Raw genomic sequence first — 26,303 nt, forward strand, 5'->3', positions numbered from 1 at the left:
AAAAGGGCCCCAATGCAATAGTGTAGAAGCTGGGAATCTGGTAGAAAACCAGAGTGACCGGTCTGGGACCCCGACTGGGAAAGCCTAAATCTTGAAAGCATCCAAGCCATTTATCACAGTCAAAGTACCTGGAAGGCTAGTATATCAGGTTGATTACATACAGAAGAAGATTACATACAGAAGAAAGTAAGTGAGTCTGGGACCCACCCCCATAAATGCAATCACAACCTTAGGGGGATCTTTATGGTCACAGTACCTGGGAGAGAAGTGAACCAGGTGGGCTGTTGACCCATGAAAGGAAGCGGGGAAGGGATTCGTAACCCCTGCTGTTTGTGAACATTGTAAAACAACAAGAAAAGGCAGACGTTCTCTTGGCCCTTCGGATGTTTTTTGCACCAGTTATTTAACTTTATTTTTACATACTCGAAAGTAACTTTTTCCTGAGTAAGATCCCCATTCACTTTAGTATGAAGTACTAGAGTGAGGGTTTGAAATAGGTTTTGACACGACAGTGGACTTTTCTTTCTTCAGACCTCCTTACAGACCCCTTGGCTCTTTTGAGGCAGGGAAACCCCTCTACGTAGGTGTTTCCCAATCCTCATTTAAAAAAAAATAGTAAATCTATAGTAATCAGCATGCCACCTTTGTGCTGATCTTACTTCTCCACCCCTACATGCCATACAAATATATGCATGCGACATTACACCGGAGATGGTCATTTCAGATTCACATAAGTATGCATCTTAATTGCATTTCTAATAATTTTATTTGGAAGTAATGCAAAATTATGGGTTATGATTAAGAAATCGCCTTGTGTGCTTTTTGGAATGAACAAACAGTCCAGTGTTGATCATAGGCATAATACTGAAGAGGTGCTGAAACCAGCCGCAAAGATATAACGTTGCAGGTTTCTGGACGGCCATAACTTCGTTATTCATTTTATTATTGATGCTTAATTTTTAGAACTTAAGCGGATGGGTTTTTTTCTTTTCCATTTATTATATTTGGATGTGTGGTACCTTGGTCATTATGCTTTATGGTAAAAGGGTTATTTCTTGAACCCTGTTTTGAAGTTTAATATGCTGCGCCCTAATATTCACTCCCTCTCCAAGCATATCGAAATGAAGATTTGATGCGGCGGAGATCAAAAACCGCTTCTAGGGGACGGGAAACATCGGGTAGGCAGGAACTACCTTTGAGGAACCAGGATTTCGTAAATGTATCATACCATGAATCTAACTTATGTCCCTTGGATGTGCCCATTATCCTTCTATAAACATTTTAATTAAAACAACAAATTTAATAGCGTATATGTATGTGTCTATGTTGCCAATGGGCTTGGGAAGTTAAAGGTTGGTTCTGGTAGCCGTTGGTGTCAAACTAATCAGGCTCTTCAAGGTTAGAAGCAGTCACTAAATGGCTCCAGGCAATTTCTATCCCTACTCTACTGGCTGATGTCCTGTACCCAGGATGAGTCCGACATATAAGCAGCGTATCAGCAACTTTTACTCCCTAAAACCAGGCAAATACACCTGACCAAAAATCTCCAGGAATTAATGATACAGGACACATGGGAGCCTGTCTTCCCTCCTTCATCTCGACCTCCAAGCATCAACCATACAGTGCCACAGGAAGCAGATCTGATATTGTTAAGATCTGAAGAGGACCCTTTAAAATAAAAATACCTTTTTTATTTTTCATGGAATTGCTAAGTGAAAACTAATATGTATGATCTTTTATAGTTTGTACTCTCCTAAAAAGTATCTTTCATTTTTTTCTTTTCTTTTTTTACCTCAGAAAAAGGTAAATTAAATCGTTTGATTCTCAACTTGAAAATGGGGAGTAAAATACTTTTGCACTTAAAAATCGTAATTGCAGTCCAGGCGAGAAGTTGCTTTGAGCTTCTGCCTATTAACTGTTCATTTCGACCCCGCAATTGTAGCCGTCACCTCTCATTGGGGAATACGTCCTTTTTGCAGAGTTGTGATGAATGGCAACCCTCTCGTGTGAATGAACACTTTTTTTTGCCTTTATCAGGGTTTACTATGATGTAATTTCTCATGATCTTTGGTAAGCTTTTAGGAGCACCTTTTTTTTGTGGATAATATTTTGCTTGTTTTTTCTTAGGTGACCACACATAAATATGAAAGGGACATTGCCGTTTGTTTGCAAAACTCACCTTGCTAAAACGACAGTGCAGAGCGATTCCACGTTTTCTACCTAACCTTTCCAAATTCAATGCAATGGCTAATGAGAAAGAACCACCTTATTTCAACGAAGATAACATTGGAACATTCCATTACAAACTTCCTTTTTATGAAACGATGGAGCTTTTCATTGAAACCCTCACTGGAACAAGCTTTGAGCTGAGAGTGTCTCCTTTTGAAACTGTAATTTCTGTGAAGGCGAAAATTCAAAGATTGGAAGGTATGTATCTGCTTGATTGCACACATTTTCAATGCATTTTATTGGAGAAGAAATACTTTAAGGTACATTAGGGGAAGACTTTATTATAACGTATTAGTACTGCGGGTTTTGCTGTTCTTTATTAGTGTTTTTTGTGTCTGACTTGGTTTGTCATATTGTGGTTTAACATTTGTAATTGCAGATTTGTTTTAATCTACACATTCCTAATTAAATCGGTTGTCAGATTTGTATATTATGTTGAATGAAAAGACTTGTATTTGACGTTTTTTCACCTTCAAGGATGCTTTGCAGAAGATATTTGCGCTCACATTGCAATGAGACTGTGACTAACCAAAGCGCACCGTTTCAGGCACAAGGACATATTCAACGGGTGGGGTGTGTCTTCTGTAACTCTAATCATGGCTCAAGTTAATGAGAAAGTGTTTAAAACCTGACAAACGTCTATAGGGCATTACCCTATTTTTTTTATTCAGAGCTGCTGTACCAAGTTCAAATATTAGAGGCACCCATTGGTTCTAATCTTTTCAGTCCTGGACAAAGACATAATGGCTAAATACAATCATTTGGGGGTGCACAATAGAAGGGCTTAAGTTGCTGATGCTCGGTCCACGGCTTGGACTAAGACTCTGATTAGCCATAGCGGTGTGTGAGATAGGCATTGTATTGAGAGAGACACGGATTCAAAAGTTTGAAAACCTTTATTGGGTTGGTGTAAAGCCCAACTGGCGCTAACTCTAGGGGTTGTTCCCTCAACTGATGTTTCTAAGGGCTGTCGATGTCCAAAACCAAAGTCATCTGTGTCAAATACTATGCTTGCCCTCACTCTTAGACAAAATGTGTTCTGCAATCTTCATAAAGAACAAATGGTGACTCGACAAGAAATGTAAACCACGGCTGTTTTCAGGTGGCCTTACCATCCGGTGTAGTTCTGCCAGTTTCAGAAAAAAAGATAGTTCAACACAAAAAAGGGTTGTCCTTGGTACATTCCACATGGGGCTCTTGCAGCAAATAAAGTTCACAATGTCCCTTGGTCGCCTGGGGTACCTTCTTCAAGTTTTAATCATTTCCGTTTCCAAACAAAAAGACAGTTCTGGTTAGGATTCTCTGGCTTCGCTTCACTTCCCCAAGTCTAGAGCTCTCCTGCAAAGGTTAAAAATGTGTCTGCGGGCCACTCGGGGTTCCCTTCCCCAAGATTAGGCCCCTCTGGTCTCAAACATAAGTTCACATATTTTCTTCCATGCGGCAGTGTCAGACTGTAGAAAACCCAGGGCTTTTGCTCCACCCCTGCACAACCACTCTGACTTCTTTTTTATTTTCTTCAAACATATTTTTTATTGGTATTTTGATAAAACAAAAAAAGTTAAACCCCCAAAAGAACCCCCCCTTCCCCACCCAACCCTATCCTGTGAGCCAACGGGATAGAAAATGTGTGTCTGTATATTCAATTAATCCCCAGGATGCACAGCTTCTGCAGACAGTAGGACTCTATAGTCATTGTGTAGGAAAGTCAATATCGACTCCCATTCCAGCGTCAATTTATTTTCATATCTTAATTGATACGTGGCCCACTCCAATGAGACCAAGTTCCAAACCTTGGTAAACCAGTCAAGCGCTTGTGGGTGGGGGGGATTCAGGTGGTTTCCATTTCTGTGGGATTACTAGTAGCGCTGTCAAGCTGAGGATCACATATGCTTTACTCTTGGATTTCAACCATGGGTCCCTTAGACATAGCCAGCTTTCTTTAGCTCCCCTTTTGCTATGGGATCAGAATATTCCTATTGACTAGTTTCCAAAACGCTGCTAATTTTGGGCATTCCCACCAAACGTGCAGCCAGTTCCCCACACCCCACAGTCCCGCCAACAATTCTGGGAGCTATTAGGGTAAAACCGATGTAGGCGCTCTGAAGTATTGTGCCATTGGGTTATTTGCTTACACCAGCATTCCCTGATTTGTATTGATTGTGTACGTTTAGGAATATCTTCCCAGAGCCGTTCCCATTCGTCCTCGAAGATCGGGGCTCCAGTATTGTTTTGCATTTGTATGTGTGGTCGTTGCAGGGAGACTTCTGCTAGCAGTTTGTAGAGGGTCTAGATAAGTGTTTGTCCCCCGGATCCAAGACTAGGAACTTTTCAAATACTGTGAGGGGCCGCATGGCTGCCTGTTTATTGGGAGGAGCCATCAGCCAGTGCCACACTTGAAAGTACTGTTACCTGTGTTCCTCGTTCAGACCTAGTTTCAGTTTGCATTATTCGAACAATTTTATTTCGTCCCCTTGGAACGTGTCCCTTAACTTTACGCAACCCGCCAGTTTCCAGCAGGGGAACAAGCCTCTTTCAAGGCCTGGTGTGAATTGCTGGTTTTGAAAATTCTGGGTACATGGGGAGTGGAAGGACATTCGATGACGTGGGACTGCTGTATCCCATGAATCCTCGACTAATTTTGTGATTGTGCTTTTGGGCATATTTGGTGGCTGCTCAGCTTTGGGGAGCCAGAGGGCTTCAACATGGGGAGGGTGGAGGGGGGAAGGGGGAATCCACCTTTGTCTGATTGTTCAGGAAAACCAGTCTTTAATGACTCGGATGTGGGTTGCGTGCTGATATCTTTGAAAGTTCGTCCTAAGAGCTATCCTCTGGGTTTATTTTTCCAGATGAAGGTAGTGACCATTTTGTTGTGTCCTGAAGAAGGAACGCGGGACAGTGATCGGGAGAAGCTGAAAGTAGTAAAGGACCTTCGGGAGTATAACATCTTAATTGTGTTGATCCGGCCCAACCACGAGACAGAAAGCGGACCCTATGTATGGAGTGGTTGTTTAATTGTAGTCAACAGAGGCGTATAGCTTGCACTGCAAAGATCAGCCAGTTTCCTTGTAAGAGTGATCCCAGTATTTTTAAGCCCCAGTGGACACATTTAAAGCTCGTGGCTGCTTGGGCTCACCTCATGCCTTTGCGTCTAATGACGAGTTTAACATTTCAGACTTACTAATATTAATTTTTAGCCCGCCACTTCCCCAAATGCATCGAATTCCTGAATTACCTCTGGGATGAATCCACAGAATCCGTCAGTGAGAGGAGCATGTCGTCAGCATATGCCATTCTTTTATGTTCAGCCCCCTGAACGATTTCCCTCAAATAGACCCTGTTGATCTAATTTGTATTTTATTGTATTTTATATAGTGCTTTAACCCAAAGTGCTGTACAATTTTAAAAAAACAAAGTACGGTACAACAGTAATGGTAAACATCAGAACATCAATACTGGTAGCAGACAATCTAGGACAATGTAGGAGATGAGATTTCAAAGAGTAGTGGAAAATAGAATAGTCGGTGATGGAACAAATAGCCACTGGAAGGGCATTCCAATGTAGTGGGGAGGGTGGGGGCAAGAAGCTGAAAGGACCGGAAGCGGGACTGGGCACATGGTGGGCGTGGAACATTGTCTGAAGAGACGAGAAAGACGCAAGGGGTGAGAGAGACTTTAGAATGATAGAAGTGAACCAAGATAGTCGGGTGCAAGCTGGTAAAGTGATTTAAAGATTAAGCAGAGGAAATGGAATTTGAGTTGAGAATGAAAAGGTAGCTAGCCAAGTGATACAAGTGAAGAAGAAATGGAGTCATGATTGGAAAGAAGGCAGAGTAGACGAACAGAGGAATTATAGAATGATTTCAAGGGAGCAAGATGAGAACTTGGGCAGCAGTGGTGAAAGGGGGCACCCCTGCGTGGTATCTCTGCTTAACGGGACCATTTGGGATAGATGATTATTAATGGAAAGTCTGACCCGCAGAGTTTTATAATTCGCCCAGACTTTGCTCAAGAAGGCTGATCCGAACCCAATCTTGTCCATAGTCTTGAATAGGAAAGACCACTCAAGCCTGTCGTACGCTTTGTCTGCGTCTAATGGGAGGAGAACCACTAAGATCCTTTTCAGATCTGCTTTTTCTATGAGGTGACGTGCCTTCCGTATGTTGTCGTGTCTGCCGTAATGGAATAAACCCTACCTGGTTGGGTTATATTTGCTTCGGCAGGATTGTCTCCACCCTGTTTGCAAAAATGTTTGTGTAGATTTTGGCATCCACACTTAGGAGAGCTATTTGGGCGTTAGGACCTGCAGCGCTTGAAGCCTTTGGGTAGGGTACCAATTTTTTCCTCCTCCATTGTCTGGGTAACATGGGCTATCTTGCCAAAGGAATTAACCAATTTGGTCAGTTGGGGAGCCAGTGCTGACTGGAATGTCCTATAGAATAATGCTTGGACGCCTTTCAGGTTTGGGGATTTATTTTGGGGGAGGTGTCTGATCCTGCTTCGCACTTGGACCGTTATGTCTGTTTGTAGAGGGTCCCGCTCTTCCGGGGTGATCCTAGGCAGCGACACTGACTGCAGATAAGCCCTTTGCTGTGGGTGGTCCGTGCTAGCCGACTGATAGAGCGTGGAATAAAAGGTGGGTGATGAACTGCGCTGTTATTTCTGGGGTAGTAGTTATCCGATCGCCCTTGGGATCTATGATCGCTCGCAAAGCCACCTTTTTGTTTAAGTTGCCTAGCTAGGAAGCGGTCCGCTTTATTAGCTTTTATGTACTACTGTTGCTGCGTCATTAAAAGGCTTTTCTCCACTCTTCTCGTGCTGAGGAGCTCAAGCTTGCCTTTAACACTCCTATACTGTTTACAAATCTTTATCCCCCAGTTGGTTTCCATTTTTGTTAACCCTGTCTGCAGTTCTTAGTCTAATTCTGCCCCCAGGGCCCTCCTTTGTCCTTTTGTTTGCATTGACGGTCTCCTCTACAAGCCGCCTTAAAGGCATCCCACACTGTGCTCTTCCTTCCACCTCCAGAGAGGTGTTAAATGTAAATTATTCTTTCATTTTAAGGTCCGGGTCAGTGAGTACCCCACTTGGGAAGCCCCATTTCCAGAGCCCAGTTGTTTTTTGCCTGACCTCTGTTGTCACTGTGATGGGGCTAGTCCGAATGTGAAGTTCTGGGTGCATGATCTTCGCCATTAGTGTAGCTGATGCCCAAATATAGGCAATCCTGGAGAAGGAATTGTGTGAGTAAAACGTGTAGCCTGTTCCATCCCCCCTTAACGTCACCCACACATCTGTGAGGCCAGAAGCCCCATCTTTTCCCTGAGTGCCGAAGAAAGGGGTGGTTGATTATATGTTGCTTTTGAGCTCCTGTCTCTCTCGGGGTCCCACGCTATGTTGAAGTCTCCTATTACCAGTCTGTCCCTCTCAGTGAAAGATTCCACCTCTGTGAGAGTAGTTCTAAGGAAATCATCCTGACCAAAATTTGGAGACACATTACTGTAAGTGTGGTATCCTTACCCTGCATGTTACAAATGGGTACCTCCCTTTCTTTTCTGCCCGTGTGGTCAGTATTTGTGCTGCAAACCACTTGTGGAAAGCAATGAGGACCCTTGCTAATTTCCCGAGCATTTGCATGGAACATTTGCAGTTACTGTTTGTTTGAATTTTGGTCTATCCTGCTTCCTAATGTGGGTTTCCTGCAAAGCTATTCGGTCTGGCGATGGTTTGAGAAGAGCTGTTCTAATGGCTTCCTTTTTACTGGAGTCTTGGGCCCCTGTATGTTAAGTGTTAACCCCTTGAACTATAACCTAACATGGCATGGAAGTCGCATAATAGATCACAAGCCCATCTGTGTAGTCTTCCCTGGTCGATCGAAGCCCAGAGGAACCCCATTCCCCAGTTACTCTTAAACTTCCCATTGTCCCCCATGTATCCCTAGAGCGGGCCGAAGTACCTGATCTGTCCCCAGGCAGTGTGCCCTCGGCTCGTCAAACTTTCCAAGGCCCTCTGCTTGGGTGTACTAAAACCCAATTGTGACTCCAGTGGCAGCCCGATCGGCCGAGCTCTGTTCCCGACATGCTGCTTCACACATTCTACTGTATTTGGCGTGGCATTTATGCAACTCGCAAGGCTCACTCTGCTACTGTGACTTATTTTTAAATGTTTTCATTGGCATTTGCATAGTTACAGTCCTGCATTTTCGTTTCCATATCACATGCCTACATTTAATCAACAACATTAACAACCAACTTCCTACACATGCTTGTGGTGCGTGTGACCTCCGTTGGGGCAAGCGCTTCGGTGTCTGGGGCTGTGCCTTCATTACTCATGCACCGATTGGGAATGTTGCTTGTTGTCGGGGAGTGATTAATTGGGCGCATCCCGGGTCTTTTCTTGTCTTAGTTGGTGCGTTCAAGGGGGCTTATTGGATGGGTGGAACATGTCCCAGAGCAGCGCTTTCCATGCCACACTTTTGTCCGTGCCATCTGCTTCCGACCTGTTTGCTCCCTCCACCCACACCTTGGTCTCTGCCTCTGCCCACCTCTCGAATCCCTAAGCCACTTTTCATAATGCGGCCCGGCAGCCGCTTTCCAGGACATGGCGATTGTTCTTTTGGCTAGTATGCATGCCAGGTCCATGAACCTAACAACATGTTTGTTTACTAATCCGGTGGTAGGCACCAAGCAGACATTCTTTCAGTGACCACTCATACCTCCGTATTCCAGCTTCCCTGAATGCTAGCTCTATGCGCGCCCAGAAACTTTGCACGCGCACACACCCCAGAACATGTGTAGCATGTCAGCATTCTCACCCCTACACCACGGGCATTGGGAACTTGCTTCCTTTTTAAACATAGCTACCCTGTGCGGTGTCATGTACGTGCGATACAGCACATTCAATTGTTTTAATTTGAAGCACTGGTTCCTTGAAACAGCCTTAGGAAAGCCCAGTATCCTCTCCCATTCTTTCTCCATTATACTTGCGCCTAGGTCTTTCTCCCATTGTTCTTCAGTACTGCGCCCTTGGGGTTGGGTGTCTATTAGCATACAGTATAGCCTAGACGTCGGCTTCCAGCGGTCATTCAAATTATACATTAGGGTTAATAATGGACTCGCCTGTGGTTCCTCTGGCCAGCCCTCCCATCTTTCTTTAGCTGTTTACCGGACTCTGCAGTACCAGAGGAATTGCCCGCCCGGCAGCCCCTCTTTCTTGCAGTGAGCTGAATTCCCAAAAGATCCCATCCTCGTACACATCACTCCATGTGTATATTCCCATCCCTTCCCATGTTCTTGCTACTGCCATGTCTGTGCATTCTTTATATGCGTCAGCAGCTATCGGCACCTCCGGCGAGTATGGGTTTGCCAGTTTCAGTAGGTTGTGCGCTCTCCTCCAGACCTTCCTGCCCAGAGTGCGTTCCGGGCCCTCCTGTTTTTTACCCATAGTATTTCTCTGTTTGATGGGAGCCACTATGTATTGTAGTAGATCTGTTTCTGAGGTGGATTCGTCTGCTAGCCATTTGATTACGTGGCTGAGTTGCGCTGCCAGGTAGTACCTCTCAAGGTCTGGTAGTTTCACCCCGCCCTTGTCGTGCGGTAAATGCAGAATTGCTAGTGGGAGTCTGTGGCGATTGGTGCCCCACAAGAAGTCTTGTAGCAGCCCTTCCAAGGAGCGGAAAAAGGATGCCTGCACATAGTAGTGCACGTTATTGAAGAAGTTCAGGAACAGTGGGAGAATAATCATTTTGGTGATAGCTACCCTACCTAACAGTGATAGTGGCAGTTTCAGCCAAAACGTCATGGACTTCTTCAAACCCTGCACCACTCTTGCTGTATTGTGTTTGTGCATTTGCTCCGGTGTATGTCTAATGTTCACCCCCAGATACTTGAGCTTGTCCACCTCCCACCGGAGGTAGTTCATCAGGTTTCTTCCCCTTCAGTCCCACTAGCGGGAATATGCAGGATTTGGTTCTGCTGAAGTGTATCCCTGACACTTTCGCGTAGTTGTCAATAATGTCGAGGATCACCGGTACGTTCAGGTGTGGATCTCGCGTACAGCAGCACGTTGTCCGCGTAGAGCGACAGCAGGTGTCCCCTTCCTCCAACCTAGATGCCAGCATCCAGGTGTTGCTTCCTGAGATATATTGCTATGGGCTCAAGTCCCAGTACATTCAATATTGGGGATAGTGGGCACCCTTGTCTCGTCCCTCTCCTAATATCCCAGATTGCTGACACCAACCTCCCCCTGTTTTGACCCTGGCCTTTGGGTTTATGTTTAGTATTTGCACCCATCGGACAAATCCTTCCCCAAATCCAAATTCCCTCAGTGTCGCCACTAGCCATTCCCAAAATATTGAATGGAATGCTTTTGCGGCGTCCAGGGAGAGTATAGCATACTGTTCTTGAGATGCCGCTGTTTGCTCAAGTATGTGTTGTAATCTGCGTAGGTTCAGCGCTTTGCTGCGCTCTGGTATGAAGCCGTTTTTGTCACTATATCAAGCCCCCCATTATCCTGTTCAGACGCTTGGCCAATATGGTGGTTAAGAATTTAACGTCATAGTTCAGCATCGCCAGTGGGCGATACGAATCCCATTGGTCCATTGGTTTACCGGTTTTATGTATTGGTATTACCAGGGTCTTCCTCATGGACTCAGACAGGTCCCTGTTGGTGTATGCCTCCCTGAAAACTTCCAGCAGTACCGGTGTGAGGGTTGTCTCGTATGTTTTGTAGAACTCTGGGGGGAGTCCATCGCTTCCCAGCGTTTTACTGGAGGAGAGTGATCGTATTGCCTCTGCAATATCTTCCGCTGTTATTTCGGCCTCTAAGGATTCCTGTTGTGACGGATCTATTTTGGGAAGGCCTATTTTATGTAGTGTGTTTTTAGTATATTAGTTTGCGGCACCCATTGGTGGTGGGTGTATAGGTGGGAGTAGAATTCTCGAAAGATGTCTTTCATTTCCTGCTGCGTTTTACATGTTTGCCCGCTGCATCTTTAATCTCCATAGTCTGAGATCGTGGGTGCTCTCTCCTACGCAGCCACGTCAGCAGTCTGCCTGGTTTGTCGCCCTCGGCATGTACCTTTGCGGTTTTCACTGAGTAGTCGAATTTGGTGAGCCTTCCCCATGCGTCTTGGCAATCCCCTCGTATCCGTGCTAGTTCTGCCTCCTCCTCCCTTGCCCCCCCCTTGTGATTGACTCTGTTTTATTTCCTTCTCCAGTTTCACCAGTTCGGCTGTGTTCTCTGTATGTCCTCCGCTCCTGCGATGGCCTCGCTCCTCACCACCCCCTTCATTGCTTCCCAGACTGTACCCCATCTTTCAATGCTACCTACATTCTTCTCCACATATTCTTCTATTTTATCTCGCAGTTCTTCTGTAAAGGCTGGATCTGTTAGAGAGTCTGGTGCCATGCGCCATTGCGGTATGGGCGGTCTAGGCGCCCATGTTTTCCAGTTAATCAGAAGTGGTGCGTGGTCTGATATTGCCCTGCCCAAGTACTGTGCCGATTCTATTTGTGTTCGGTGCCCCTTGGCCACGAATAAGTAGTCAATCCTCGTGTGCAGGGAGTGTGGCCCCTGTCTGTGGGATGCAGCTCCTTCCACACATCTACCAGATCTAGGGCTTCTATTAATGTGTTTAGCGCCCCTGTTGCGGCATCGTTTTTAGTCACCCTTGGTTTCCACCAGTCCAGCTCCCAGTCCCTGATTAAAATTGAGGCTCCCACCCCGTATGAAGAAACTTTCACGGCATTGGGCTTGTTTGGCCCCCAGTGTGTCTAGGTGTTTTGCAATCCTGTGGTTGGAAGTATGAGTTTATTATACAGACCTCCACCAGCTCAATGCATCCTCTTGCTATTAGGTTCCTGCCTTCTGGGTCTGCCTCCCAATCCATTAGCTTAAATGGAATTGTCTGGCTTATCCAGATGAGCACCTCTCTGGTGTATTTGGAGTAGGGGGCATCATAGCACTTCCCGTCCCAGTGTTTTGTTACTGCGGCCATAGTTTCCTTAGTCGGATGGGTCTCATGCAGCAATGCAATGGCCACCCTCTTCCTGTTAATAAAGGATTTCCCCCCAATTCCTGCGCATGTATGTTCCCAGACCTCGAACATTCCATGTTATCACTCTGATTTCATTGGCCATTCCAGTGTGTGGGTTCCCTCCCGCGCCCACCCACCTTCTTTGTCTCTAATTGCTCTCCCCAGCCTCACTGATTGCTTCATCCCCCAGGTGGCCCCAGCCCCTGCCCGATTATGTAACCCCACATTTGCACGTTTCTTGACGCATACCTTGCTCCGTGTAGGGTTCCAACCGCAACAACTTTCAAACCAAACTTAACAAACTGCACTCGGCTGACACTTTCCAACCGTGGCGCTCGAGCGCCCCCAACCCCCATCTGCTTGGGCCATCCGAGCTTCAGCTTGCGGGCTGCGGTGTCAGCAACCGGCCGACGCCAACCGGTTCGTGGGGTGTGTCTGTTCGCTCTGTCCAAGAGCCGTTCCTGCTCCCGCCGTTTGATGATGCATAAAAGTTTCATTGTTCAGTGTCACTCACGCTCAATTTGCTGCTGGCGAGTCCTGCCCGCTTCCCATTCTTCCCTTGGGCCAAATGTTTCATGTGTTCGCCTCTTGGCCATCGTCCAGGTTACGTTCCAGCCACATTGTGGCTGCCGCTGACGTCTCAAGGAAGACGGCCCGTCCTTTGTAGAGCACCTTGAGCCTGTCCGGGTACATTAGCATGTACTTGAGATTCAGTTTCCTGAGTTTAAACTTGATTGGCACGACTGAATTCCTCGCCCTTTGCACCGCGGGTGTGTAGTCCTGGTATATAGCTACACTGGCATTGTCTCGACGGATCTCCCCTCCTTCTCTGGAGAATTTAAAATAATCTCTCTGTCACGAAAGTTCAGTATCTTTGCTATCGTGGGAAGGGGATGTGAGCCCGGTGGCGGCCTCTTTTTCAGGCATCTGTGTGCCCTTTCTAATGCAAACACTTGTGACAATGATTCTGCCCCAATTTCTCGTCGGATCATGTTTTCCACAAAGTCTGTCGGGTTGGATCCCTCCATTCCCTCCAGGATCCTCCGCAGGCATATGTTGTTGCGCCGGGCGCGCCCTTCTGCACCCTTCGCCCGGGCTTCTAGTGTTGCGTTCTTCCTTTCTAGTTCTGTTAACCGCTTTTCTAGTTCTTTGGTAGATTCTGCTGTCTCCTTCAGTTCCATCTCGCTGTTGTGACCCTTTCCGTGAGGTTGCAGATGTCTTGCCTCATCAGCTGCATGTCGGATTTGACCTCCTCTATCTTAGTGTCTATGAAGGCCCTAAGTGCTGCGATTGCTTCCAGCACTTGGTCGTCATTAGTGGCGGTTTCCTTGCCCGGTTGCGTTGTTGGTGCTTCTTGATCACTGAGTGGCTGCCCTTTCTGCCTGGTGGTGTTGAAGTCCATGATTGTGGCGCCTTTCATATTCTTTGTTGTAGGCATGCTTCGGTATCACCTGGTTGTGTTACAGAGTGCAATGTTGGTGGTGTGCGTGCTTCTAGTTCGTGCTGTTGTCACTCCCTTGCAGGTTTTCTTGGGTCTGTCCAGCTCTTGTTTCTGGGTAATGTTGATTGTCTGTTCTCATGCTTATTCTTGGGTTCTAGTCTCAGGATTCTGGGTCTCCGTCCTGCTGCGTAATGTCTTTGCCCGCATTGTCTGCGTTGCGTGCACCCCTTGTCGCTCTAGGTTGTTGTCGCGTTGCAGGTGCTGTAGTGTTGTGGGCCCTGTATCATCTTTTGCCCCCAGTTTGCGTCCCTGTGAGCACCTGACTCCTCGCCTGTTTTGTCTGTCTGTGGCGCGCCCTGGTTTGCGTTGTTGTCCCTTAGGTCTTGAGTTCCCCTTCTGCCCGGCTGTAGTTTGTGTGCCTTTTTATTTATGGTCTCTTTGTGCTTAGTCGCAAGTTGTGGGGATTACTGTTCCTGGTTTGTTGTCGTGGCATGTTTCACCAGCACCGCTTCTATCCTGTGCCTTGTTGTGTTGCATTCGCGCCGCGAGTGGTAGTGCGTTGCGTGCCTTGGCTCAACTTTACTGCTTCTTGGTCAGCGCTACCGTAAGCGGCCAGCACTCCGCCATTCAGGCTATAGTTGCGCACCTATGTAGCGCTACTGTTCCCTCGTGTACAGGAGCCACAGTTCTGAATCCGTTTTGCTGCCGGGTTTATTTAAGTGTTGCAGGTTCGTGCTTTCTTGTTTCTGGCCGGTGGTCACAGCTCTGCTGTGCCGGGTCGCACCGTGTTGCTTCGCTGTCAGCCCCGGTCATACGCCGGCTGGTCTCTTTGATTTCTTGCGCACGGACCAGGTTTCATGCCCTTCTTCTCCGGCTTCTTCTTTGGTTGGGCCTGCCGTCGGGTGCCAGGTCCTGTCACTTGGTCCGACGTGTGGCCTTGCATTCTGCTGCCGTGGTGTCTCTGCAGCTGGGCACTCTGCTCTTTTCTGCGCCTCCGCCCGCTGCAGTAGCTCTTCTCTCACTGCCGGGCACCATCTTCGCGTCGCAGGGCGATCTTCTACAGCGGCTCCTCATTCAGTTGTCCTTTGCTGGTTTTCAGAAATTCAACGCTCTGGGGCCAGGGAAACGGGTCCCTCGCCTAGCGGTCTTCTTATTTCGGGTTAGATTAGTTTTATTCTCGGTTGTGCAGGATTATTTCAGGATCTTGGCGGGAGCTCAGAGCATACGCAGCCTCATGCCATGAGCTCGGGCCACGCCCACCCTCACTCTGCTACTTTGATGGTGATTGCATCGGACCACCAGAGGGAAGCCTTTCTCGAGGGGAGGGGCGGGGCCTCGGCGACGGGACCTTCTGCGATTGTGCGTTGGCTGTGGTAATTCCCTTACCCACGGGACTGGAGAATCCTTGCAGGCTGTTCTAATGTTCTAAATTCTGTATTGTTGGCCCTCCCAGCGGAATAGAAGGCCAAAGGGGAAGGACCATCTGTATGTAATTTGCTTTTCATGTAGCGCTTGTTACTGGGCACATTTCTCTCCGCTTCTGCAGTGGACCGGGCTAGGTCCTGGAATAATTGAATAGGTGCTCTGTTATGTGATTGCTCGCGCCCGGCAGGCTGCTTGCAAGATTAGTTCTTTTTGCGGAAATCTAGCCAGCGTTACACATCCTCGCCCAAATACAACATGGGGATTTCTTGTCTTCACTTGGCTTGGAAGGCATGCACTTCCATGTACCTTTCCATTGTCTCCACTGAAGTTCCTACGGTTCACAGTGGGTAGGCCTGCGCTATCGATTCAGGGCACTATCCTTTGGCCTCAAATCTGCTTCGATGGTTTTCACTAAATGTTTGGCCCTGACAGCGGCTCACCTTAGTCAAACGGGCATCCACTTATAACCGTACCTTGACGGTTGGTTGGTCAGAGCTCCTGCCCTTCCTCAGGCCATGCATCGCAACACAACAGTCTCTTTACCTTTGTATCATTCTCTGGCCATTTACAGCAAGTTCTGCTTGCCCCTTCCCAGTAGATGCTGTTCCTGGCCGAGGGGTGAGTGTGATGAATCTGAGGTAATCATTCCAAAGAACTTGGTCTGGGACCCTTCTCATGTGGCAAGGGGCAGGGAAAGACAGATGCCACCTGGTACCTGGTCCTTTGGGGTGCCGGGGCAGAGAGGCTGTGTGTATTTCTGCAGGAGGATCACATGGGGGGGTGCGGGTGGACTCGGGTCAGGAAGAATGGGTGTACCCTTTAAATAATGTTCTTGATCCCACAGTATTAATGGCTTTTTGCCAAATTGAAAATGTTCATGCTAATTCAAATAAGAACATCATGGACTTCCAGTCCCATAATGCTGTTAGTACTGGGTCGAGGACAGAGGTTCAGAGTTACTAAACCGCAGTATGCGTTCTAGTGGTTGTAATAACCCACACCTGTGTGGGAGTTTTACATTTTTAAGACCTTTTAGGTGCGGGTTTAGCAGAAGCACCCGAGGCAACAGGAGCTGCAGAAGCAGTGAGAAGCAGAGTTGGGCGTCACCGCTTTATCGACTGCGGGATGCTGAGAAGTCGTGGTGCCCAAGAGATGCATAGGACGCACAGCTGAAAGCGCTGCTGGGACCGGCTGTCCTAAATGAGACTAGTGCTCTCTGCATCCTGTCTCACTCAGGGTAGCGAAATGCACCAGAGCGCGTGTGGAGCTGGCAGAGCCCTGCTGACAGCTTGCAAAACTCGTTGGAAGCTTACCGTAGCTGTGAGTCGCGTGGAACCACCCGACGAGCAGTGCAGTAGAGGAAGCGGGTCTGGAGGAGACGTTGGCAGCAACCAGCGAGTTGACCTAATCAAGTTAACACTGGGGTGCCCCGAGAGCGAACTCTTTGCATGAAAGCTACTTTTGAATACCGAACAGATAAATTCAGACAAATTGAATGCAATGATGTGAAAGGGAGAGGGCGAACTGAAGTAGATAATAACCCGCATTGTCCAAACCAAAAAAAGGACCGTTTCTAAACAAAGTGAATTCGGGAAAAGAGAGGCTTTAACGCTCACCTGACTCCCACGGAGGCGCTGGTTTAGTCTGGGTTGCTGTGGCCTCTTCGAGCGTGATGCGCAGAACTCGGAACACCAACTGAACAGGACCCTCAAATCTTGCTTGGCTGGCCCGTAGGAATATCCTTCTGCAGATGAGAAAGGGGATTTAATAGTCTGCAGAATAGTGTGCTTGCTCCCCCCTTACCCCCTTCGTTCTTCTCTAACTTCCTCTGAAATCCCCGGTTGAAGCTCACCTTATGGTTTGAAAGGATGAACTCTTCATCCTGCTTCTGGTGCAGGGGCGCGTGTTTGTCCAGTTACTTCACTGGTTTTCAGAATGGCGCTGGCAAAATCCACTTGACTTTTCCGAGCAGAACGCCGTAAGTATGAAGATTACAAAAGTTCAAGTGTTGAGCCTCCTTTTCTGTTGCTTTCCTAACCTGTGATCTGTCGTTTATTTCAGGTGCAGAATGAAGGCGATGCGTTGAGGGATTGAATTGCCGATGGTAAACTCAGGTGAGTTAGCGATGGGGGTGACCCCTCTTAATGTCTTTATATTCCTCCAGTAATGTCTTTTGTCCTTTCCCCATAAGGGCCGGGATGCGGTACCTGCCAACGAAGCGGTGCCAACACGAAATGAGGAATGGTCCACCAACAGAAGACCGGTAAGTGTTATGGCGAAAAATTAGGCTTTCCTCATATGTTCCTTCTGCTCACCTTTTGTCTCTTCTTCTCTCCCCTAGTCGCAGAGATGTGGCGACCGGAGCAGTCGCGGTGGAGCCAGAAGAACTCCCGAGGACAGGTGAGTGAAGCGCAGCGCTGCAGCGAGCAACGCAGTACTTTTAAATGGAAGTCTTTTCTCAGGAACGCTGGCGTGAAGGTTCCGGATGCAGGTAAGAAGTTTGATAAAATTCTTGGTTTTCGCCTTTCTCTTCTCTTCTTTCCTTATAGGTGTTCCAGGATCGAGGCGGGCGTGGCTGGAGAGCAGATGCAGGAGCAGACACGGTGAGCGTTCAGCTGCTTGGATGCAGAACAACGCGAAGCGTGAGCTACTGTCTGGGCGTGGCTTAAATAGCCCCCAAAGTAGTTCCAGGTAAGTATCCTTCCCTGGCCATGCCCGAGTGGCAAAATAGTCCCAATGAAAAATTAGTCCCTTTCAGGTCTCAGGGAGGCCTGAATCTTGCAGCATGGTCTGCATCAGGTAAGTGCACAAAACACCTTCCTTTATGAGCCTGGCGCCTATGGCGCCAGGACTGATGTCCAAAGAGCCCCTATAAGGGGCCGCTGGGCTTTTACCCGGGGGCATGATGCCTGCTCCCGGGGGTGCTGGGCCTGGCCTGGTGCTCCGGGGGTAGGCATCATGACAGAGGCCGAATAAGGAAACATTGGAACCTGCATTGCCCAAGCCAATGAAGGGCAGATATAAAACAGGGATACACTCTACCAAAAAGGAATATTCAAATAAGAGGCCATGTTTTCTGCATTGCCAAAGACCAGAGATAACAGGGCAATCTTGATTGCTGCAAACTTGAAAGTTGCAAATCACATTATCAATATTCAGAGAGTTGTGTGGAAAGAAGTTGGAGACAGCAGGGCAAGAGCCCTCCTTGTACAAAGGATCAATGGCGAGAGAATTGTAACCTGCATTGCTATGGACCAGACAAATGAATGTGAGGATCATCGTTCTCTTGTGTATGAAGTTGTAAGCCAGTTGTGTTGCAAGTTATACGACTTACTCCAGAGGATAATGCTGATTTGTCTCCCCCTCCCCCTGCCTTAGGGAGTTACATGTGTAAAATTGTGAACAAGCATTACCACACAGTATGCGTAGTTGGAGTTTTTATCCTGGCAGGCGAGTGTACCAGGAATAGAAGAAGCTGCAGTACTGTAACTGTGGTAGAAGGTTGTGGTTTTGATGAACTGTCGCTTAAACCATCCTAACTGAAGTAAAACTGTTGAACCCCTGATTAAGGTGTTGTTTCTGAAGCTGAAATGTAACAGTGGAAACTGATTTGTCATCTTTGTGTTGTCTTTTCAAGTTGATCTATGAACAAAGACTTTTTATTTGCCAATTGGAAGTTGTAATAACTGTTAGCCGTGTGGACATAAGGAAGTCCCCCTTGCCAAGTGGAGGACACATTGAATACAAACTGTATATACCACTTGAGTTAATACCTTCTGTATTGATCTAGGGGAAGGGAGGCAGGAGGGTTCCAACCCTGATCAATAAGAGTTCTTGTTTTGTTTACATTTGTACATATATTGAAGTTGTCAAATAATTCATATGATTTTGCTGTAAGTAATGTGTGAGGGACAGACATTTTGGACAGTAGGTCATTTCCTTTTAGTATTAGTTTGACAGGCAGCGAAATCCTAGTTGGGGAAAGATGGGCATTTAGCAACCCTTTTATTGTTTAATAAATGTCATCTTGTGATAAAACTTCACCTATGTGTCCGTCTCCCAAGTCGGACTCCTCACAAATGCGGGCGATCCTGTAATTAATGTTATGTTATTGAGATTTATAGAGCGCACGCCCACCCTTAGGCATCATGGCGCTAGGAGAGAGGTGTAGAAGAAAGCCACAGGTGACCAGGAACTTAAGTTAAAACAGTAACGTTTTCAGGTTGCGCTGAAAAGTGAGATGGTCGATAGTCTTCCGCAAGGATAGAGGCAAATTATTCCATTCCTTAGCCGCTGCTATCGAGAAAGCACGGCCACCTTTACGAGAAAATCTAAAGCGAGGTACCGACAATCGACACGACCCTTGAGAGCGAAGGGCACGAGTTGGTTGATGAGTGAATTTGGCCTGCAAGTATTCGGCTCCCACGCCATAGAAGGCCCTGTGCACCATGCACATTGATTTAAACCCAATTTGTTGGGCAACTGGTTGCCAGTGCAACTGGCGCAGCAGAGGGGTCAAGTGGGCACCAAAAGGGGGATGTAGAATGGAGCTAGCCGCAGCATTCTGCAGAAGCTGAAGCCATCCGGAAGTGCCTGCGAAGTGTGGCTGTTGGGCTGTGTTCGCTGCCTCGCCGCTCGTTTGGATTTGTTGCCTGCGGTGTTGGTGCCGTCGGCAAGAGGAAGCATTCGCTTTGAACTTTGCGCGTAACGCGCACCTCAGTGGACTGCATTGGGCTTTCATAGAGGCCACGCCCCCCTGAATCCGCCCGACTGCCCGCCCACTGGTCACTTCCTTAAAAGCACTCGGACCCGCGCATCAGGCGCGCGCATCCGGAAGTGCCTGCGAATTGTGGCTGTTGGGCTGTGTTCACTGCCTCGCCGCTCGTTTGGATTTATTGCCTGCGGTGTTGGTGCCGTCGGCAAGAGGAAGCATTCGCTTCGAACTTTGCGCATAATGCGCACCTCAGTGGACTGCATTGGACTTTCATGGAGGGTATTTAGTGAGGACTCTGCTTTATTCCTTAGTGTCTGCAGGTTTCCCGCGGGATTCTGTGTGCTGGGCAACCCACTAACGCCACTTTCTTCTTTTCCCCTTTAGCCACGCCCCCCTGAATCCGCCCGACTGCCCGCCCACAAGCCCACTGGTCACTTCCTTAAAAGCCCTCGACCCGCGCATCCGGCAGTGCCTGCAAAGTGTGGCTGTTGGACTGTTAGGCAGTAAGGCGGTTTGGTGGTAGGGTGACTCTCTGTGCCCCTGTAATATAGTGTGTCAAATCTTGTTTGAAGGGTGATATAGTGAGCTATATTAGTTTGATTGCACTGCCCTTTGTCCCACAAGTCTTTCATAGCATTTAGAATTGCTTTGATCATGGCAGAGGGGCTCCGTAGCGTAAAAAAAAACTAACCCTAAAAAAAAGAGGCGGACTCTAATGCAGTCAAATCGTACTCTGTTAAGCCCTCAAATCGGCCTGACAAAGAGAAGAACAAAGAACTTAAACCTCTGCTTGACTCCAATCATAGCAGTATTTTGCTGTCTGAAAATCCTACAATGGCTTTAAATTCAGAGAGCAATGTTGAGAATAAAGTTATTCTCGTTCCTGCCTCTTTTGAGTATAACAAAAACCAGGAATTGAAAAATAGACTGGATCCCAAGAAACCTGACTCTTTGTCAACTAAATTTACGGCAGAGGACCTTCATTGCGATGATTTACCGAAATCCAACAAGGATGCCCCTGTCTGTACAATCCCTGAAGACCTTGAGGAACAAATCTTGCCTAAAAAACGGTCTGAGTATATTGATTGTGAGGCTCCTAAAACGACTTTGGCTGGAAAAAGCATAGATTCTAAAACTAAACCAGTATTTTTGTCGGTTAAAGAAGTGAATGAAAGCTCCTCAAAGGATTGGGAAATTGTTGACTGCAACTCTGATCAGAGTCTAGACAGAGATGAAATAAAAAAATAATGGGAATTGAGCAATTTGATCCGCGTACTGCCGATTTTTCCATATTAGCTCCGGCAATTGAGACAGAACTGGGTAAACGGATTCGTTTATCCAACGAACCCTCAACTCCAGTGAATAGAAGCAAGTACGGGATGGAGAATGTGTTCCTATTTAACAATCCCCAAGCATATACCTATTCTGTACCTTCACACTTTAGTGCACAGAAGGAAGCATGTATCCTTGGGAGAACCCATACTCTGAGTAACAACAACATAGGAGGACCCTCCTTGACGGTAAATAGTTCCCCTATACTCGAACAACCAATGATCCATACTTGCCAATATCCTTCTAGCCATGAAGGAAATAGAGCACCTAGTCTTGATTCCAACGAGTCCATTCATTGTAAAATTCGTCCACAGCCTAATTGTCCTACCACTGAACAAGAAAAATGGAATGCCGAACTGCAACATTCTTTCGAATCTTTTCCAGTCATGACCAGAATTCTTAATTTACTTGATAAAGGTCATGAGCAGACTCATGAGGCAATAAAAATCCTACAGATTCAAATGTCTGACCTCACGAGTTCTCTCAGTAAAATGGAGGGCATGTTATTTGCCTGCCACATGTTTTCTTCCATCATAAATAAAAAAGATTTGATGGCTCATGTTAAAACTATAGGTACTCAAACTAAATTGTTCTCTGAGGTGGTGACAGAAGAATCACCTATTAAATCAGAAAACAGTAAGGTTGTGAATCCAGAGGTAGTGAACTTGAAAAATACCAATGAATCCAACCTTGCTGTGTTGACTACTCTTGTAAAAGAAATGGCAATTAATCTTGCCACACTTTCCAAGTCTATTATCAAGGAATCGTTGACGACTCCTTGCGCAGAGGAAAGTGCTCCTCCAGACAGTCCATCAGTTCTAACTGATCTTATTGACTTAACTGAAGTAGACCTTATCCCTCAGGAAACAATAGAAATACTTGACATTGAAGAGGTGCCCCTTATAACTTCTTCCATTGCCCTTACTAAAAAACAAAGAAGGGCCTTGGCTCGTGCTCAAAAGAGAAATCTTCTAATTAAACTACAAAAGGGAAAACAGGAAAAAAACCAAAACCAATCACTTGACAAAAATGATAATCATAACACACACATTAAAGATATTTGCAACATTTCAGAAGGAGATAATATTGATTTAAATCAGTTGAGCGAGGAATTTAAGGCCCTGTTGAATCTCTCCGAGTCAGACTTGAATACTGCAACCATCAAAGTACCTATCAATTCTCTATTAAAAAATAAAAAAAGCAACGAAAAGGAGGACTTGATTATTGAACCATCCTGGCAAGAACTTAACAAATCACGATCTAAGGCAAAAAAGGGAAAGGAAAAAGAGGAGGGGGGACCTATTGATCTCGGGGTGGTGCCTAACTCAATTGTAGGGGCTCCACACCGCGTTCAATCTAACCTTTCCAATTATTATCCTATGTTGAAAATCAAAAAAAACTGTGAAAGTGATTTTGGATAAAGCTAATGGACAAAGAGAAAACAAAACAATCATTTGTCCTAACAATCCAACTGAATCTCAAAATAAAAATTTGGAGGGTGTGAGCTCAAGCGAGCCTGAAGACAATACCTTAGATAATAATGTAGAATCTAGCAATCAACCAATTACTCATGAAATAATGAACTCGGAGCATCAAAGAACTAGTCCTAAGCTACCAATTTTGAGTCCGCAACGCCCACAAGTCAATAAGTGCCCTAAATTGACCAATCCCAAATCCACAATGGATAATCAGGAATCTTTGACTAACCATAATTATGACGACCCAAAATCTGCTATAATTATGGGCTGGGAAAGCGATGAAGCTCGATATGGTAAGGCTCGCTTGAACCGCACCTTTATGATGACTGTTTTTGAGGATATCCCCGCCTTGCGAATGCTTGGATCTGATGACATAGACTGGGTGAAATTGGCTGATATTAATAACAACAGAATGATTTGTAAATTCATGTCTCCTTTTATTATGAAGATGTTATGGGATCACTCTGATGACTTGGCATTTATTGGTTTAACTGCATCATTTTTTTCATCATTTGATGATGCACAAAGTTACCTAGAAACTACTCCTCTGATAGTTGAAAGCGTTACTGATAGTGTAATCCAGGGTACCTCTGCAAATATTGACACCAACACTATGAAACAGTTTGTCATTCATGTCTGTTTTAAAGGAGATGTCTTGCAGGGATCCTATTAACATCACGCAACTAAACCAACAAAAGGCAATGAAAAATTCTTAGCCTACTCCGACTCCACATTATTTCGTGGAATTCTTGTGGTAAAATAACTTCAAAAAATGGTATCGCCTAAATCAGTTCAATCGACCTGACCTCATTTTTATTCAAGAGACCATGAATCAATCCTCCTTTTTTATAGAGGGATATTCAGCATTTATTCAGATTGCAAGGTGAGGTAGCGAGGGTCGTCCTTCTGGCGGCCTGGCTATACTTGTTAATTCTGCCTTCCAATGCTCCTTGGAGAGGATTAGTAGTTCAGACTCCATTCTAGCCATTATTATGAAAGATGATTTGGATCCCTCTATGATTCTCCTGTTGGTCTGTATTTACTGGAATAAATTGTCCACTCCTATTGAGATCATCATTGAGGAAATGAACGATGTATTAGAGAAGGGACTGTTTTTATACCCCTCGGCAAGAATTATCGTAGGTGGAGACTTCAACTGCTATTGCTATGAAATAGGTGTTCATAATAATGCAATTAGGGATAAGCACTCAATTACTTCCAAAAAGTTTGGAACTATATGGAATTCCTTTTTTCTTGAATGGGATATTCAAACTCCTTATTTTGCCTTGGACGACTTTGCATATACATGGACTAGAGCAAATTTCAATTCTCTTACCGATTATTTTTTTCATTTCTTCGAGTTTATATTCGAATATAGATGCCCTCAAAATTATAGATCCATTTCTAGAGACCATATGATTATCTCTATGCAGATGAACATCCCTTTGGCTTGTTTTAAAGATAATTCTTTTCTATCTCTGGTAGAATCTGACCGGCCCCGCTATACAGTGAGATGGAATCCTAAAGCGTGTACAATCTTTATTCGGAATCTAGAATGTGATCCTAATATCTTCTTATGTTTATTACCATCCAGCTTTTCACTTATTCATTTAGATCGTTTAAACTCTATTAGAATTCAATTCCATCTAGATGCTATGCTTCAATTAAGGGATAAGCATGAAAAAGCTATTCAGGTTCATGCGCACAAATTTAATAATCAAGTCGCTCATTTAAAATCGCAAAAAAAACACGAAATTCGTCAGATTAATAGAACTTATCTCTCCTACCTGACTTGTGATAAACTGATTAAAGCAGTACGACAAAGGTTTCGTAAATGGTTAAAAAGACATCTTCTCTATGCAGATAATCAAAAATTATTCTACCATCTACTCAAGCACGACTCAAGGAAAACCTGGAATATTCTTCGTTCTATTACTTCTGAAACTACAACTAATTTTGATTCTGTAATCTCCGCCGAAAATTGGGTATCATATGTGAAACTTAAATTTACTATGCCCGAGCGCTTTCCCTCACTAAAGGGCAGTGAACCGCGCTTGGATCTTGATTCTCCAACATTATGGTCCATAGAAGACATCATTGATGCCATCGGCAGATTGAAGCCATCTAAAGCGCCTGGTCCCGATGGTATTCCATCTTGTGTGTATAAATCGAACCCAGTATTCTGGGCTCACATCCTTAAAATCAAATTTGATCTGATTTTACAAACAGGTCAAACCCCTCTTACATGGTCTTCTGCGCTAGTTATTCCGATTTACAAAAAGGGCTCTCCGGACTGTCCCTCTAATTATCGCCCTATTGCTCTAACAGATTCCTCTTCCAAAATATTTTCCATTCTACTTATTCAACAACTACAAATTCACATGAGCGATAAAAATATGCTGTCTATTTATCAGGTAGGATTCAGAAAATTAATTGGTTGTCAGTTAAATGCTACAATTCTTTCCCATCTCCAAGCCCATTCTTCAGTCAGTCACTCAGGGCCAATTTACATGGCTAGTTTGGATCTGACCGCAGCATTTGACTGCGTTATTCGTGAAATCTTGTGGAAAAAAATGATCCATCTTGGCATTCCTACCAAACTGGTTGCTTTGATTGCCTTACTCCACAAAAACACAAATTACCGCATGCGACTTACTATGGAAGGAGCCCTGACTGATCCCATTCTGACTGAGATCGGGGTGAAACAGGGCTGCAATATGGCAGCGATACTGTTCAATTTGTACTTGTTAGGATTGGACGACAATTGGATTGCTGGGGAATGCTATTCAGTAAAGTTTGGTTCACTGAACTTAGATTGGTTAGGTTTTGCTGATGATTTGTTATTTTTTGATCGAACACCCTTTGGTCTCCAACGAAAGTTGGATTTATTTTCGGAATTCGCATCTAACCATAACCTTACTCCCAATCCAACGAAAACTTTTATATTGATCTTCTCTAAAAGAAAATTAGACTGTCATCGATATTCTTGGTATATGAACGATGTTAAAATCGAATAATCTCCGATGCTTCGCTATTTGGGATATCCTCTGACTGATCAATACTCAATTACTATGTGGAAAAACTACCTTAATCAAAAAGGGGGTTGACATCTCAGATGAAAATTATTCATCAGAAATACTGTATGTTCTCTTTAATACCCTTAATTCAATTTTATCTGCAGAAGGTTGAACCCATCATTCTATATTCCCTGGACATTTGTACATATGATCTAGATGCCTATTTAAACATCTTACAGGGGAAACTATGGAAAACAGTTCTGGGATTATCACTTTTGATCCCTAACGTTATGATTTGCCATGAATTAAATTTACTACAATTGTCAGTAAAATATACTTGGCGAAAAACTACCAATCTAATTAAGATTTATAACCCACCGAAAAATACTCTTTATGTTAAACTGAATCAATTGCTGAGTGAATCACACATTAAATCACTCAATACCTACTCGCTTAAATTAACCAAAATATTATTGCTCATTAATGAATCTCCGTCCTCCATGAACATGTGGTTACCAAGCCAAAAACTTAAATTTCAAAGATTCTTCTGGTGTATAATGTTGGATGAAATGGGTAAATATACTTCCTTTAAAGAATACAATGAAGTCCGCGGCAGATGGGGAATCCGATTAAAATATCT

At 45.3% G+C, this 26,303-nt stretch overlaps 1 protein-coding gene across 4 annotated transcripts in view; it reads left to right on the top strand.

Moving 5' to 3' along the window:
- Positions 1-26,303, top strand: part of ZFAND4 (zinc finger AN1-type containing 4) — a 445,788-nt gene that overhangs the window by 164,855 nt on the left and 254,630 nt on the right. For all 4 annotated transcript variants that reach the window (XM_069610549.1, XM_069610550.1, XM_069610552.1 and 1 more), the window contains one exon: positions 2,128-2,427. In XM_069610549.1, coding sequence (XP_069466650.1) covers positions 2,244-2,427 — 184 coding nt within the window. In that variant the 5' untranslated portion in view covers positions 2,128-2,243. The remainder of the gene's footprint in view (positions 1-2,127; positions 2,428-26,303) is intronic.

Source organism: Ambystoma mexicanum, chromosome 8, assembly GCF_040938575.1.
Source record: "Ambystoma mexicanum isolate Mex_15411 chromosome 8, UKY_AmexF1_1, whole genome shotgun sequence".
Classification (NCBI taxonomy): Eukaryota; Metazoa; Chordata; class Amphibia; order Caudata; family Ambystomatidae; genus Ambystoma; species Ambystoma mexicanum.